The sequence below is a fragment of the Hyla sarda genome, chromosome 3 (genome assembly GCF_029499605.1).
Source record: "Hyla sarda isolate aHylSar1 chromosome 3, aHylSar1.hap1, whole genome shotgun sequence".
In the NCBI taxonomy this organism is placed as follows: domain Eukaryota; kingdom Metazoa; phylum Chordata; class Amphibia; order Anura; family Hylidae; genus Hyla; species Hyla sarda.
The window spans coordinates 151,999,359-152,017,822 of NC_079191.1; the positions used below are offsets into that span (position 1 = coordinate 151,999,359).

The window sequence follows — 18,464 nt, forward strand, 5'->3', positions numbered from 1 at the left end:
CAGTGTGTGGTAGTATTATATTCAGAGGATACAGTCTGTGGCAGTATTATATTTAAAGCGTGCAGTGTGTGGTAGTATTATATTCAGAGGATACAGTCTGTGGCAGTATTATATTTAAAGCGTGCAGTGTGTGGTAGTATTATATTCAGAGGATACAGTCTGTGGCAGTATTCTATTTAAAGTGTGCAGTGTGTGGTAGTATATTCACAGGATACAGTCTGTGGCAGTATTATATTTAAAGCTTACAGTGTGTGGTAGTATTTTATTCAGAGGGCACAGTGTATGGTAGTAATAAATTTGGAGGGCACAGTGTGTGGCAGTATTATATTCATTAGGTGCAGTATGATGCAGTATTATATTCAGAGGGTGCAATGTTTGGCAGTATTATATTCAAAGGGTACGATGTGTGGTAGAATAAGAAGCTTTTCTTAGTATAGAATATCAACATCTGCTGCAAACGTGATATGACAAAGATGTCTGGGTGATCAATTGTGGAGTAAAGATGTAGCTAGAAGACATGGATGTTTAGACCGGGTGAAAAAGAAAAGGAACAACTACAGAGAAGACATCACCTGTGAGTCACTCTTGTCATTGTGTATTGTGCCTGACTTGTGTCCTATAAGTGCTGTGTTCACATGTAAGGTCTGCAGTGATGAAGGGTAAAACAACTCCCAGCATACCCTTTACAGGACACAGGTTATACTGTAATATCACAATATTTCTATAGCACATTAACTTGACTTAGCAGTTGGTGTATTCGATCTATTTTCAAAGCTTCTTATCAATAGATCTTATCTATATGTACTGTGATATTTAATCTCCATAAAAGGGTAAATAACTGATAGGAAATAACTTACTGTAAATTGATGTGATCTCTGTAAACTCCTGAACAAAATAAAAACTAATATGTGTATTTATCCCTGTCACTGGAATGAAAGGGGTTAATTATGCAGTCACCTGAACTCTACCCCTCCTAATACCATACATAAGTAATGACCCTATTCTACTATACAGGTGTATAATTGCTCCACAAAATCCTCAGTCTTTTCACTCTTATTTTCTACTTGTATATTGTTCATGATTAATTTGCCTAATGCTCCAATTTGTGTACAATATGTTATTGTTTGAAGATCAATACTGTAAGAATAATGAGTTTACTGGTTATTAATTTGGTTTTATTTCTCTAGCTTTTCAATGTATTCTGATATTAAAGGGGTACTCCGCTGCTCAGCGTTTGGAACAAACTGTTCCGAACGCCGGAGCCGGGAGCTCGTGACATCATAGCCCGCCCCCTCATGATGTCACATCTTGCCCCCTCAATGCAAGTCTATGGGAGGGGGCGTGACAGTGTCACGCCCCCTCCCATAGACTTGCATTGAGGAGGCGTGGCTATGACTTCACGGCGCCGGCTCCAGCGTTCGGAACAGTTTATTCTAAACGCTGAGCAGCAGAGTACCCCTTTAAGGACTGTTTAAGTGTACATGATCTGTCTCTGTTTGTTTAAGCTTCAACCAAAAGGTATTACAACGCGAATGTTTAAAGCCTTAGTAAGCAGAGGACATACCGAATTCTCATCAAACAGACAACAAGATGCACAAGAGTTTTTCCTGCACCTCATTAATCTAGTAGAGGTATGTGACATAATATTGGAAGGACATAATACACATTATACTTACATTGAAGATTAGAAGATTTATTTTGAAGGCAAAGTCTATCGCTGTAGCTCAGGGGTCCCGTCCAAAGATGGATGAGGACCTCTTGTGATGCTGAGCCACACAGGAAGCTAAAATTAAAAAAAAAAAATCTATTAAAGATATAATGAGCAGAGTGGATCTTACTGCATCGATTACGTGTTATCTGTTTTTTGTATTTTTTTACTTTCAGTAATATTAAAAGTAGCATACAGCTCTGCCTCCAGCTAGAGAGCCTCATGTTGCTGAGCCACTGGTTGGGAAACACTGCTTTAGATTATAGTGTGGTAGGTTTTGCATTCTTCTGTTTGGTAGAGATACCCATCACCACATCATTATGTTGGTGGTTTCAGTTGAATAGAAAAATGAGATATATTAAAGGGGTTGTCTCATGAAGACAACTCCTGTCCATATCATAAAGGAGGGTCCCCAGCTCTGGACCCCCGCTGTGTGTCAGAAGGATGAGCCAGTCTGTAGAAACAGATCTCTTTCTTGCAAACTTCATCTAAATGGCTACCATGGAAGACTGCTGGAAAGGAAATGCCTGGCCATTGGCTGCTTACCCTGGTAAGGGTGGGTTTACACCACGATTTTCTATACAGTTTTTGGATACATCTTTTTTTTTTTAAACGTATGAAACCGTACAGCAAACCGTGGCCATAGACTTTCCATTCAAAACCGTATGCACCATATTGCATACGGTTGTCTCCGTTTTTCACACCACACAGTTTTTTACTTGTTTTTTTTTCTGGACAGAAAACCGTGGCCTACCACTGTTTTTGGTCCAGGTGAAAAAACGTATTGACCCGTATACATGGGAGTCAATGGGAACCGTACAGACCTGTATGTGTGTACGGTTCCATCCAGTTTTTACCATACGGTTTTTGACTTTGCACTGTTTTTTTCTTGGAATTTCAATCAAACAAGTTAAACTTTATTCATAATGGAGGGAAAAGTTCAAAACGTATACGTTTTTTTTCTTAAAAAACAGATGCAACCGGACATCACTTTACAAACCGTATACGGTTTTCAACCGTATACAGATAAAACTTTGTACACACGTTTTGATACAGTTTAGTCAGGTTTTGAGGAATCCGTTTTTTATCAAAAACCTGATAAAAAAACTATATTGCAAAAACGTGGTGTGAACCTACCCTAAGATCAGCAGTTTGCCAGAAACATGATCCAAGGCAAAAAGAGGTTGCATTCTGAAAGAAGTCCCCTTTATGTACAAAAGAGGATCCAGTATTCTCGAAAGCCATAAAGGTCAAAAACAAAACAACACTATATTTAAAATTCCTTGAAGATAACATTTTTATACTGCTGCCCTTTTTTTATTACTATTGTTTTGCTTATTGCTGCTTAACTCGTTTTGTGTAGTATTGTAAAGAAGTCCCTTTTCCATTTGTAGAGAAACAGCATAGGCTCAGAGAATCCCAGTGATGTCTTCAGGTTTCTGGTAGAGGAGCGGACACAGTGTTGCCAGTCAAGAAAAGTTCGCTACACAGAAAGAATTGACTATATTATGCAACTTCCTGTGGCTTTGGAAGCGGCAACAAATAAAGGTACATTGTAAGCATTAGAAGCATCGTGTTAGTATTTAAAGAGAACATGTAGGCTCTCATAACATGTCTGTTGTAATATATCATAATATATAAACAACTATTCGGGATTATCTTATTTTAGAGATCTATTTTGTGTCGTTCTTGTTATTTCTCCTAAAATGTGACAACTATGCTTTACTATTCCTCTCTTCAATGGGATGTGTCTATTACTGTTAGGTAGAAAGAGTCAGACTGTAGAAACATGTTCCTTTATAAGGTGAATGAAAACACCCAGTTGTCAGTTTTATCACACAGTTATAAAGGAATAAAAGATAAACAGTACAACAATAATACAGTAAATGCTCCTAAATTGTCATTTTGTAGGAAATGACAATATTTACTAGGCCACAAATACTCTTTAACATATTAAATTGGTCTTTTGTATAGTGGACAATTTTTCGCTTTGTGCAGTTATTTTAAAGAGATATAGACTTAGCTCATACCAGATAAATGGTTACGTGTTTACAATGAATATTCAGTGTATGGAAAAGAAAAAAAGTCTATATTGTATTTCTCTATTATGGATCTCCATTGTGCGTACACTGTGTAGCCACCTCACAGGTTTGTCAAATAGACTGCAGTAGAAAACCTTTCTTCCAGCATCTGGAGTTGTAAAAAACATAACTTTATTACATCTTCATATTAAAAACAAGTCAAGTATGTCACAATAACAAAGAAAAAAGCCCTGCCAATGCCTTTGCAGTCCTTAGTTCCTTAAATTTTCCAAAGTGGGGCGTGTGGCACAAGCCCACCAAATAGTTGCACATTTTTGTGCTATTGAGTGGCCTTTTGAGTCGGTACCACTTTTAATAGCAGTGGGCTGCAATGTTTTCATATTTTCACTATGAACATTTCTAAAGCTGGTGCTACTGCCTGTCAGGTGTTCTGCCAACCGAACATCCCTAAAGTGGTGGGTAGCACAACCTATATATTTTATCTTGCACACCGTGTATGTGATACAGCATATACCCTGCAATGTGATGGTGACAAATTCCCACAGAAATCCATAAATGCTATTGAACGCTTGTTCCAAGTTGTTCTGAGACTCTAGCAGCATTCTGTCCTATATTCTTTTTCTATACTCATTTAACCATACTTCTTTACCTGTCCTATACCTAATGGTAACATATGTGGATCTATTCCAGATGAATTGATTGCTTATGAATTGAAGAGAAGAGAGGCAGAAAATGCAAAAAGACCACCCCCAGAAATCGTGCGTGCTAGGATCCCATTCAGTGCCTGTCTTCAGGCCTTCTCTGAGCCTGAGAATGTGGACGACTTCTGGAGCAGTGCTCTTCAAGCCAAGTCTGCAGGTGTTAAGTAAGTATTCTTCTATCACGTATTGTAATGAGGCTTCACATGCTAATTTGTAACATGCATAGGCATGCACAGCCTATTGCATTAGCACAAACTAAAGCACAAACTCACTCCGTGCGCGTGCGTATATATATATATATATATATATATATATATATAGATATACACACACGCACACAGTTAGTATAGTTCCCCACATTAGGGGCAGTATAAGTTCCCCTACATTAGGTTGGCAGTACAGTTCCCCTACATTAGGTTGGCAGGACAGTTCCCCCACATTAGGTTGGCAGGACAGTTCCCTCACATTAGGTTGGCAGGACAGTTCCCCCACATTTGGTACAGTACAGTTCTCCCACATTAGGTTGGCAGTACAGTTCCCCCACATTTGGTGCAGTACAGTTCCCCCACATTTGGTGCAGTACAGTTCCCCCACATTAGGTTGGGAGTACAGATCCCCTACATTAGGTTGGCAGTACAGTTCCCCTACATTAGGTTGGCAGGACAGTTCCCCCACATTAGGTTGGCAGGATAGTTCCCTCACATTAGGTTGGCAGGACAGTTCCCCCACATTTGGTGCAGTACAGTTCTCCCACATTAGGTTGGCAGGACAGTTCCCCCACATTTGGTGCAGTACAGTTCCCCCACATTAGGTGCAGTATAGTTCCCCCGCATTAGGTGCAGTATAGTTCCCGCCACATTAGGTGCAGTATAGTTCCCGCCACATTAGGTGCAGTATAGTTCCCGCCACATTAGGTGCAGTATAGTTTCCCCCACATTAGGTGCAGTATAGTTCTCCACATTAGGTGCAGTATAGTTCCCCCACATTAGGTGCAGTATAGTTCCCCCACATTAGGTGCAGTATAATTCCCCCACATTAGGTGCAGTATAGTTTCCCCCACATTAGGTGCGGTATAGTTCTCCACATTAGGTGCAGTATAGTTCCCCCACATTAGGTGCAGTATAGTTCCCCCACATTAGGTGCCGTATAATTCCCCCACATTAGGTGCAGTATAGTTCCCCCCACATTAGGTGCGGTATAATTCCCCCCCACATTAGGTGCGGTATAGTTCACCCCCACATTAGGTGCCGTATAATTCCCCCCCACATTAGGTGCGGTATAGTTCCCCCCCACATTAGGTGCAGTATAGGTTCCCCCCACATTAGGTGCAGTAAAGGTTCCCCACTTTAGGTGCAGGATAGTCCCCCCACATTAGGTGCAGTATAGTTCCCCACAGACATACAGCCTTCAGCCATATACAGTGTATGGCTGGAGGCTGTATGTCTGTGTACTGCCGTACTTCAGTGTTCCGACCACCACTCCTCCGGTCCGGCGTCATGGTCTACTGCTATGGCCTATAGGTCCCGGGACTGTAGGTCCCGGGACTGGAGGAGCGGTGGTCGGAACACCGAAGATGACGTTCAACTTACCATGTGCGATGCGCAATGTCCCCGATGCGCCGCTCCTATGGGCGCATGCACGTGACGTCGGTGACGTCCCTGCGTGCGCTACCTCCGGGTGGCCCCTGCTTTTTAATGTTAACGCGAGGCCGCAGAAAGGTACCTGGGACATCCTTGTGTCCTGAAAAGATATTTTGGGACACAGGGATGTCCCGAATGTGGGACACACCCGGTGCGCACGCCTATGGTAACATGGTAAAGAGGAGAGAGCCATTGTCTTAAAGGGGTTATCCAGGAAAAAACTTTTTTTTATATATCAACTGGCTTCAGAAAGTTAAACAGATTTGTAAATTACTTCTATTAAAAAATCCTTATCCTTTCAGTACTTATGAGCTTCTGAAGTTAAGGTTGTTCTTTTCTGTCTAAGTGCTCTCTGATGACACCTGTCTCGGGAAACACCCAGTTTAGAAGCAAATCCCCATAGCAAACCTCTTCTAAACTGGGCGGTTCCCGAGACACGTGTCATCAGAGATCACTTAGACAGAAAAGAACAACCTTAACTTCAGAAGCTCATAAGTACAGAAAGGATTAAGATTTTTTAATATAAGTAATTTACAAATCTGTTTGATATATAAAAAAAAGTTTTTTTCCTGGAATACCCCTTTAAGTTTCCTGCTTCAATTGTCTACTAATATATATATAAAGTTTAAAGAAGTATTGCATTAAAACATAAATTCAGGATAATTATTGCAAATATAGATACATTTCAGAATATACATGCGTATCTATAGCTAATATACGAACGCTAGTCACTTGGCAAGCACTGATTCAGACTTTTCACATTGCAATTTGCTGGTTCTGCATTAGTAGAATGAATATACTTGAATGTACTGCAAAAACTGACCATGGAATCTTGTCCAGACTTAAAACTGCAAGATTTTAAGATTATTGTATAATATAGTTAGTGACATGTAAAGTTAGAAAAAAAAAATCATAAAAAGTCTTAAAAAACATATTTAACCTAACAATTTTAATTTAAACAAAAGGTTGCTGTCTAATAACATGTTCCCAGTAAATAAAGCCTATTTTTGGCACTGGTGATAATCTTTACCAGTCTATACCATAATAGGAAAAAATCCTAAAGCAATTTCAAATCCAATAGGGAATGAGGACGCTTTCAAGAGGATATGAAGGTATGAGAAGTGGAACTGCGCCAATTGTGGAATGTGTATAGAAACTGCTAAGCAGATCCAGTGCACTTGTCAGTGTGTTCATTCAAGCTGTACATGTGGAGCTGGCTGATTGGAGATTTTATTTGATATATTCTCATTACCTTGCATTGAGCTAGAAGGAATGGTTCTGGGTATTTGTTGTCTTCATGGTTGAGTGGGCATTCTGTTACAGCTGAAGCCATCTCTGGGGAGTTTACTGCTTTCTCTTCGGATTATCACTGAATTACTTATCTGTTGTCCCTGGGTTAATTATAAAGGATTTGCCCTTATCTAAGCTGCCACCACTTCTCTGTAAAGCCATATAAATACCACTCATGTGGCACATGTTCCCAGATCCTGCTTTCAGGGGAGGAATGTCATCTGTCTTAAATCACGTAACTTTTCAATAGCACTTGAAGTTTGACCTGAAGCTGGTACATAGGAATTTTGAAACAAAATAAAAGGAAACCATAAAGGGTCAATGATCCAAAGTTTTGATCGGTTGTTGTTTGGGTGTCAAGACCCCGACCAATCGCTAGCTAGGAAAAGATCACGCTATATACATTCTCTCCCATATCTGAGCCAAGTGACCAAGACAGCCTAATAATGTAACACTATGGTCATCTCGGGGCGCATGCACGGAAAGTGTGTGTGTTGGGGGGGGGGGGGGGGGGATGTTGGGAGCAGTGCTTAACCACTATGTATGAACTCCCAGACCCTGACTGCTGTCTGATTATAACTTTTAGCATGTCCGTTTTCTTGTGTGAAAACTCAGGTATTATTTAAACAAGGATCTGCAGGTGTTTATTTATTGATGACATTAATGCAAAAATATATGATGTTGGTTTTATAGTGCCCCCATAGATGTATCAAAAGTAGTGAACCTATCAGATCCCAACTCCCGTGTTATAGATACTGTTTGGAAAATAAATGCAGCAATTTGATTGGTTGCCATTCATCAGAACAACACAAGTTACTACTTTGCATACATTGTCCTAATACAAAGCATCTATGTCTAGACCTCAAATAATGTGCATCCTACAAAATATCTGCACCTCCCCAGTAACATAACCCATAACAGTAGCAACCATCTCAGAAGCATGAAATATTCTGGGTTCTAGAAAAATCTCTTCAGTACTCTTGCACACGGTAGAGCCTTGTGCACAATGCTTGTAAAGCAGTGCATGGAGCCATACAGTCTCTGTGCCTTTTACAGGCTCACACACATACAGATGGAGTCCAGTAACTCACGTCACATTTCTTTTTCATACCGAAGTACAGTAGAGGCCTCATTCATCTGTAGGGCAGCCCATTCACCGCTGCATATAAAACATTGCTGTAAGGTATGTTCAGTTATGGCTTTTCCTGCTGATCTGAAGGTAATCTGCGCCCAAATCCTCAGCAGTAGGATTGTTACTGCCAATATTGACTCCCTAATTGAAGTCAATAGGGTTACTTTGCAAAAAAAATCTGGAAAGTAATTGACATGCTGTAGATTAAAAGGGATTTTACTGCATCCTCTTATTGATGATTTGAGACAGTATAACAGTCTGTCTAGCCATTGTCCTAAAAGGGTGGAAGTGAAAGAGTGAAAAATGTGTGTAACACAACATACTCCTCTATCCTAAATCACTGGGAATATGATTGCAATATATTTTAGGGACTTGAAGAGTACCTCTCATGAACTTGTTAAATTTTATAATCCTCCCAGTTTACTGCCCCCGTCATGATAAACCACCCCCTGCCTTTATTGTTATTATTTTTTAGTTTTCTACCTTGATATTGCTCTGTATTTTCTGCCCAGTCTCAGTCAGATTCACAGACCGGGATGGGGCATTCCCCAGCAGGTATGACATCATCTGAAGCCATACAGAGGAGAACTTCCTCCCTCACTCTGCTACACACAGCCCATAGCAGTTCAGTGTGAGAGATGAGCTCTGATTGGCTAAGGCTGCACTCACCCCCCTCAGCACTACAGACTGTATTTCCTGATTTTGGACTTCTGCCAGACCAGCAGGAGTCCAAAGTCTGTGCAAAAGGTGGGGGAAAATGTGATGTGGACAAGTAGGGAGACACCTAGTGGCAGCTTTTTAAACACAAAACATAGAAAACCATTTTTTTAGACAAAGTTCATTAGAAAGATTTTTTATTTATCATAAGGAGTGCAATAGCAAAAATTTGTTTTAATGAGAGTGCCCATTTAAATCCGCAACTTGTGATTATTTTCTAGGACATCTCGTTTTGCTTCATTCCCTGAATTACTGGTGATCCAGATAAAGAAGTTTACATTTGGACTTGACTGGGTACCCAAAAAACTTGGTAGGTGACTGACTTATGTAAGATAAGAACTATGCGGCCCATCTAGTTTGCCCAATATTCTGAATACTATAAATAGTCCCTGGCCCTTTCCTATATAAGGGTAAACTTATGCCTGTCCCATGCATGCTTAAACTCCTTCACTGTATTTGCAGCTACCACTTCTACAGGAAAGCTATTCCATGCATCCACTACTCTCTCAGTAAAGTAATACTTCCTGATATAACTCCTTAAACCTTTACCCCTCTAATTTAAAACTATATCCTCTTGTGATAGTTTTTCTTCTTTTAAATATTCTCTCCTCCTTTTACCTTTGTGGATTCCCATTTTGTATTTAAAAGTTTCTATCATATCACCTATGTCTCGTATTTCATTTATACATGTTCAGTTCCTTGTAACCTTTCCTGGTCAATTTATTTCTGCAGTCCATGTACTAGTTTAGCTGCTCTTCTCTGAACTCTCTCTAGAGTATCTATATCCTTCTGGAGATACGGTCTCCTGTACTGCGCACAATACTCCAAGTGAGGTCTCACCAGTGTTCTGTACAGTGGCATGAGCACTTCTCTCTTTCTACTGCTAATACCTCTCCCTATACATCATAGCATTCTGCTAGAATTTCCTGCTGCTCTATGACATTGACTGCCGTCCTTTAACCTGTTGGGGACGAAGGGCATATGCATACGCCCTTGCGTCCTGGTACTTAAGGACGAAGGGCGTATCCATACGCCCGTGGGAATTTCGGCCCCCGCCGCGCGCCGGGCGGGGACCGGGCCGGGGTGACTGCTGATATCTATCAGCAGGCACCCTGTGCAAATGCCCAGGGGGGTCATTAGACCCCCCCATGTCGGCGATCGGCGCAAATCGCAAGTGAATTCACACTTGCGATTTGCGCCGATTCCGGGTCATTACGGGTCTATGGTGACCCGGTGACCCGGAATAGAAGGGGGATCGCGGGTGTCTAAGACACCCACGATCCCCCTAAAGCGATAGGAGTGAGGTGGCAGAGTTGCCACCCCTCCTATCCCTGCTATTGGTGGTCTAGACGCGACCACCAATAGCAGATCTGGGGCGGAGGGGTTTACTTTCGTTTTCCCCGTCCTGCCCTCCCACAATAGGCGGGGCAGAACGGGGAAAACGAAGAGGAGCGGCGCCGGAGTCCACTTACCCCTCCGGAGGCAGCGGAGCGTCGGGGATCGGCGGCGGCGACGGAGATCTGCGGCGGCGTGCGGCAGAAGAGGACGGCTCCCGGATGCGACGGAAGCCGGTGAGTAGTTGCATAGCAACATCTAGAGGGCTACAGTCTGAGACCACTATAGTGGTCTCTAAACTGTAGCCCTCCAGATGTTGCAAAACTACAACTCCCAGCATGCCCAGACAGCTGTTTGCTGTGTGGGCATGCTGGAATTTGTAGTTTTGCAACAGCTGGAGGTCTGCAGTTTAGAGACCACTGCACATTGATCTCTATACTGCCCTCTAGATCTTGCAAAACTACAACTCCCAGCATGCCCACACAGCTGTTTGCTGTCTGGGCATGCTGGGAGTTGTAGTTTTGCAACATCTGGAGGTCCACAGTTTGGAGATCACTGTTCAGTGGTCTCTAAATTGTAGCACTCCAGATGTTGCAAAACTACAAATTCCAGCATGCCCACACAGCAAACAGCTGTCTCGGCATGCTGGGAGTTGTAGTTGCGTACCTCCAGCTGTTGCATAACTACATCTCCCAGCATGCCCTTCTGTGATCAGACATGCTGGGAATTGTAGTTTTGCAACAGCTGGAGGCACACTGGTTGGAAAATACTGAGTTAGGTAACAGAACCCAACTCAGTATTTTCCAACCAGTGTGCCTCCAGCTGTTTCAAAACTACAACTCCCAGCATGTACTGACAGACCGTGCATGCTGGGAGTTGTAGTTTTGCAACAGCTGGAGGCTCACTGGTTGGAAAATACTGAGTTAGGTAACAGAACCTAACTGAAGGTTTTCCAACCAGTGTGCCTCCAGCTGTTGCAAAACTACAACTCCCAGCATGTACTGACAGACCATGCATGCTGGGAGTTGTAGTTTTGCAACAGCTGGAGGCTCACTGGTTGGAAAATACTGAGTTAGGTAACTGAAACTAACTGAAGGTTTTCCAACCAGTGTGCCTCCAGCTGTTGCAAAACTACAACTCCCAGCATGTACTGACAGACCGTGCATGCTGGGAGTTGTAGTTTTGAAACAGCTGGAGGTTTGCCCCCCCCCCCCATGTGAACGTACAGGGTACATTCACACGGGCGGGTTTACAGCAAGTTTCCTGCTTCAAGTATGAGCTGCGGCAAATTTTTCGCCGCAGCGCAAATTCCTAGCGGGAAACTTACCGTAACCCGCCAGTGTGAATGTACCCTAAAAACACTACACTACCACATAATAAAGAGTAAAACACTACATAAACACCCCCTTACACTGTCCCCCCCAATAAAAATAAAAAACGTATTGTACAGCAGTGTTTCCAAAACGGAGCCTCCAGCTGTTGCAAAACAACAACTCCCAGCATTTCCGGACAGCCACTGATTGTCCAGGCATGCTCGGAGTTTAGCAACAGCTGGAGGCACCCTGTTTGGGAATCACTGGCGTAGAATACCCCTATGTCCACCCCTGTGCAATCCCTAATTTAGTCCTCAAATGCGCATGGTGCTCTCTCACTTTGGAGCCCTGTCGTATTTCAAGGAAACAGTTTAGGGCCACATATGGGGTATTTCCGTACTCGGGAGAAATTGCACTACAAATTTTGGGGGCTTTTTCTCCTTTTACCCCTTATGAAAAGGAAAAGTTGGGGTCTACACCAGCCTGTTAGTGTAAAAAAAAAAATTTTTACACTAACATGCTGGTGTTGCCCTTTACTTTTTATTTTCACAAGAGGTAAAAGGAAAAAAAGACCCCCAAAATTTGTAACGCAATTTCTGCTGAGTACGGAAATACCCCATATGTGGGCGTAAAATGCTCTGTGGGCGCACAACAAGGCTCAGGAGTGAAAGCGCACTATGTACATTTGAGGCCGAAATTGGTGATTTGCACAGGGGTGGCTGATTTTACAGCGGTTCTGACATAAATGCAAAATAATAAATACCCACATGTGACCCCATTTTGGAAACTACACCCCTCACGGAATGTAATAAGGGGTACAGTGAGCATTTACGCCCCACAGGTGTCTGACAGATTTTTGGAACAGTGGTCTGTGAAAATGAAAAATTTAATTTTTTTGTTTGCACAGCCCACTGTTCCAAAGATCTGTCAAGCGCCAGTGGGGTGTAAATGCTCACTGCACCCCTTATTACATTCCGTGAGGGGTGTAGTTTCCAAAATGGGGTCACATGTGGGGGGGTCCACTGTTCTGGCACCACGGGGGGCTTTGTAAATGCACATGGCCCCCGACTTCCATTCCAAACAAATTATCTCTCTAAAAGCTCAATGGTGCTCCTTCTCTTCTGAGCGTTGTAGTTCGCTCGCAGTGCACTTGACGTACACATATGGGGTATTTCCATACTCAGAAGAAATGGGGTTACAAATTTTGGGGGGCATTTTCTCCTATTACCCTTTGTAAAAAAGTAAAATTTGGGGAAAAACCAGCATTTTAGTGGAAAAATATTTTTTTTTCATTTACACATCCGACTTTAACAAAAAGTTGTCAAACACCTGTGGGGTGTTAAGGCTCACCGTACCCCTTGTTACGTTCCTTGAGGGGTGTCCTTTCCATAATAGTGTGCGATGTGTTTTTTTTTGCTGTCCTGGCACCATAGGGGCTTCCTAAATGGGACATGCCCCCCAAAAACCATTTCAGAAAAACTCACTCTTCTAAATCCCATTGTTGCTCCTTCGCTTCTGAGCCCTCTAGTGCACCCGCCGAACACTTTACATACACATATGAGGTATTTTCTTACTCCAGAGAAATTGGGTTACAAATTTTGAGAGGATTTTTTTCCTTTTACCCTTTGTAAAAATTCAAAAATTGGGTCTACAAGAACATGCCAGTGTAAAAAATGAAGATTTTGAATTTTCTCCTTCACTTTGCTGCTATTCCTGTGAAACACCTAAAGGGTTAACACACTTACTGATTGTCATTTTGAATACTTTGAGGGGTGCAGTTTTTATAATGGGGTCATTTATCGGGTATTTCTAACCAGAAGACCCTTCAAATCCACTTCAAACCTGAACTGGTCCCTGAAAAATTCCGATTTTGAAAATTTTGCGAAAAATTTGAAAATTGCTGCTGAACTTTGAAGCCCCCTGATGTCTTCCAAAAGTAAAAACTCGTCAATTTTATAATGCAAACATAAAGTAGACAAATTGTATATGTGAATCAATACATAATTTATTTGGAATATCCATATTCCTTATAAGTAGAGAGCTTCAAAGTTAGAAAAATGCTAAATTTTCAAATTTTTCATGAAATTTTTGCATTTTTCACCTAGAAAGGATGCAAGTATCGCCGAAAATTTACCACTAACATAAAGTAGAATATGTCATGAAAAAACAATCTCGGAATCAAATTTATAAGTAAAAGCATTCCAGAGTTATTAATGCTTAAAGTGACAGTGGTCAGATTTGCAAAAAATGCTCCCGTCCTTAGGGTCATAATGGGCTCCGTCCCCAAGGGGTTAAAGGGGTACTCCGGTGGAATTATTCTTTTTTAAATCAACTGGTGACAGAAAGTTAAACAGATTTTTAAATTACTTCTATTAAAAAATCTTAATCCTTCCAGTACTTATCAGCTGCTGTATAATACAGAGGAAGTTCTTTTCTTTTTGAATTTATTTTCTGTCTGTTCATAGTGCTCTCTGCTGACACCTCTGTCCATGTCAGGAACTGTCCAGAGCAAGAACAATTTCGCATAGCAAACCTCTCCTGCTCTGGATAGTTCCTGACATGGACAGAGGTGTCAACACCATGGGCAGACAGAAAATACATTCTAAAACAACTTCATCTGGATTATACAGCAGCTGATAAGTACTGTAAGAATTAAGATTTTTTAATAGAAGTGATTTACAAATCAGTTTAACTTTCTGTCACCAGTTGATAAAAAAAAAATGTTTTCCAATGGAGTACCCCTTTAAGTCTTTTGAAATAATTACCCCTTAATACTTTTTCTCAGATACTGAGGTTAGGACTGTATCCCATATTCTATATTCTGCCCTTTTTATGCCAAAGGTGCATTACAGTGGGGATCAAAAGTTTGGACACCCCGGGTAAAAATTTGTATACATGTGCATAAAGAAGCCAGGGAAAGATGGAAAAATCTCCAAAAGGCATCAAATTACAGATTAGACATTCTTATAATATGTCAACAAAAGTTAGATTTTAAATAAAAAACAAATGTATAAATATCACTAGCGCTGGAATGGTATGTTACCGGCTGCCAAGATAACGCTGAGAGGGTCCTGACCACTCCTCACATGGATAATAGATTAAAACTTAATGTAGTATTAGCGTATCGGCGCACAGAAACAATGAAAAGGTATATTCAAACTTGCTCTGGATGTATTGATTAGCCGTATCCTCGATATGAGGGGCCGGTGAGTGCTGAGACTGTGTTACTGATAATTATTCTTGTCAAATATACCAAAAATGAATTACACCAGAATGTCCATGGATTTAGTTACACTTAAAACAGAGTATTGAGCACTGGACAATGACAAGGAGATTTGAATAAATACTAGGTCATTTGCAACTGACTTGCGATCACAGTCTCTGTGCATGCATCCCGTTACAAATGTTTCAATAATGTCTCTGATGTAGATACAATAACTACAATCTCTGACACAAATCAAAAATTAGTGTCAGAGATTGTAGTTATTGTATCTACATCAGAGACATTATTGAAACATTTGTAACGGGATGCATGCACAGAGACTGTGATCGCAAGTCAGTTGCAAATGACCTAGTAATTATTCAAATCTCCTTGTCATTGTCCAGTGCTCAATACTCTGTTTTAAGTGTAACTAAATCCATGGACATTCTGGTGTATTTCATTTTTGGTATATTTGACAAGAATAATTATCAGTAACACAGTCTCAGCACTCACCGGCCCCTCATATCGAGGATACGGCTAATCAATGCATCCAGAGCAAGTTTGAATATACCTTTTCATTGTTTCTGTGCGCCGATACGCTAATACTACATTAAGTTTTAAAAGTTAGATTTTATTTCCATCATTTACGCTTTCAAAACAACAGAAAACAAAAAAATGGTGTCTGCAAAAATTTGGGCACCCTGCAGAGTTAATATCTTGTACTTCCCCCTTTGGCAAGTATCACTGCTTGTAAACACATTTTGTAGCCAGCCAAGAGTCTTTCAATTCTTGTTTGAGGTATCTTTGCCCATTGTTCCTTACAAAAGTCTTCCAGTTCTTTGAGATTTCTGGGCTGTCTGTCACGCACTGCTCTTTTAAGGTCTATCCATAGATTTTAATTTATGTTGAGGTCAGGAGATTGTGAAGGCCATGGAAAAACCTTCAGTTTACACCTCTTGATGTAATCCCCTGTGGATTTCGAGGATTAGGATCATTATCCATTTGTAGAAGCCATCCTCTCTTTAACTTCAGCTTTTTCACAGATGGCATCAAGTTAGCTTCCAAAATTTGCTGAAATTTTATTGAATCCATTTTTCCTTCTACTCATGAGATGTTCCCTGTGCCACTGGCTGCAATACAACCCCAAAGCATGATTGATCCACCCCCATGCTTAACAGTTGGACAGAGGTTCTTTTAATTAAATTCTGTTCCCCTTCTTCTCCAAACGTACATTTGCTCATTCCAGACAAAAAGTTCAATTTTAACCTCATCGGTCCACAGAACTTGTTTCCAAAATGCATCAGGCTTGTCTATATGTTCATTTGCAAAGTTAAAAATGCAGATTTTTGTGGTGAGGACGTAGAACAGGTTTTCTTCTGATGACTCTTCCATGAAGACCATATTTGTACAAGTGTCTCTTTATAGTGGAATAGTGTACCACAACTCCAGTGTCTGCCAGATCTTTCTGGATGGATTGTGCAGTCAAATGTGGGTTTTGAATAGTTTTTCTCACAATCCTGCGAGCTGTTCTGTCTGATATTTTTCTTGGTCTTCCAGATCTTGCTTTAACTTCCACTGTTCCTGATGACTACCATTTCTTAATTACATTCCAAACAGAGGATATTGACATCTGAAAAAGTTTTGCTTTCTTCTTATAGCCTTCTCCAGCTTTGCGAGCGTCAACTATTTTCAGTTTCAGATTTCTAGACAACTGCTTAGAAGAATCCATGGTGCTGATTGTTGGGGCAAGGTCAGATGAGTCTGGACATTTAAAACCTTTGAGATTGACCTCACCTGGTCTTCCCAGATGATGATTGAGATCAATCCATGACACTGGCAGGTCTCAGCTTTGCAAAGGGGGAAGTGCATGCTATAAATTCTGCAGGGTGCCCAAACTTTTGCAGACACCATTTTTTTGTTTTATTTTATTTTGAAAGTGTAAATGATGGAAATAAAATCTAACTTTTGTTGACATATTATAAGAATGTCTAATCTGTAATCTGATGCCTTTTGGAGATTTTTCCATCTTTCCTTGGCTTCTTTATGCACATTAATACAAACTGGGGTGCCCAAACTTTTGATCCCCACTGTATCTTGCACTTATCCACATTAAATGTCAGTTGGTAGACTCCTTAGTTGTATCACCCTATGTAAAGGATAATAACATTTTATTTTTTCTCTGATTCTTTAAGATGTAACAGTAGAAATGCCCGATGTCCTGGATGTAAATCATCTCCGAGCAAAAGGTCTGCAGCCTGGAGAAGAAGAGCTCCCAAACATTGCTCCCCCTATTGTTATTCCAGATGACCCAAAAGGTTTGACAAAATTATGTATAATTTTATTTAACATTTTATTCATTATACATGCACCTGAGAGGCAGCATAGTTATATATGGGCTTGTAAAACTATATTGTATCTTATGTCCTTATAAATGTAAGAAATTGACAAATTTAACAAAAAAACAAAAAAACATAATGAAGGTATCATTGTCTTATAAAAAGGTAAGGATATATTTATGGCCGTGGTCAATCTATATATCTGCTCAAAATTCTTGCCGGTAGTGGCCTGGCAGAAGGAGTGAAAAACCAGATGATTCTCGGGGCGCATACCGCGGGTTACAGTGGACCAGGGATGCCGTGGATAGAGTAGGATTCTTTTATTAAACATAGACAATGCGTTTCGAGAGCGCTCCGCTATCTTTTTCAAGTCCTTTTTGAAAAAGTTCTAAGTGGTTGGAGACATTTTGATAAAACTTGGTACACATGTTATGTATATGTCAACTAAAATATAGAAGAGTTAAATTAACCCTAACCTACCCCGCTTATGTTTTTTTTTCCTTTGAAGTCCCATGCAAGTATATGGGATTTCTGATACATCTGTTAGTCATTAGTCTCGGGCTGCAAAGATTACCAGGGACTTGTAAACATCCTGCCACTAGATCAACCTGATGGTAAAGTATGATTTAACTGTCCAGCAGGAAGGTGCATAGAATAGTGAGTGCGGAGGACAGGATGTCAGGACAAGTAATGAGAAGAAAAGTGTAATTGTTGCTTTTCCTCTCCCAGAAGGTTTAGGTAGGAGGACCGGGTAACGCTCGATACTCTGCTAGGATAAAAGAAAATGTTTTTATTTTTTTCACCCTTTTTGTAGCCAACAATGTTTTTATTTTGACTACTATGCTGACTGCACTTTTCTCTGAATAGTCATATGCGTAGAAATTTAATTTCAAATTCTAGGCTGTGGGGATGAGAATCAGGTTCAGGGAGTATGAATATGAGACTGAGGTGGAGAGAGTTGACCTCAGGGGGTGTGAATATGAGGCTAAAGCGGGGGGGGGGGGGGGGGAGAGCTTGGCTCAGAGAGTGTGAATATGACTATAATAAA

General features: G+C 40.9%; 1 protein-coding gene across 10 annotated transcripts in view; it reads left to right on the forward strand.

Annotated features, from left to right (window-relative positions):
* Positions 1-18,464, forward strand: part of USP13 (ubiquitin specific peptidase 13) — a 153,847-nt gene that overhangs the window by 110,545 nt on the left and 24,838 nt on the right. For all 10 annotated transcript variants that reach the window (XM_056565255.1, XM_056565250.1, XM_056565246.1 and 7 more), the window contains 5 exons: positions 1,506-1,631; positions 3,103-3,256; positions 4,441-4,615; positions 9,452-9,540; positions 17,273-17,395. In XM_056565255.1, the coding sequence (XP_056421230.1) occupies positions 1,506-1,631; positions 3,103-3,256; positions 4,441-4,615; positions 9,452-9,540; positions 17,273-17,395 (667 nt within the window). The remainder of the gene's footprint in view (positions 1-1,505; positions 1,632-3,102; positions 3,257-4,440; positions 4,616-9,451; positions 9,541-17,272; positions 17,396-18,464) is intronic.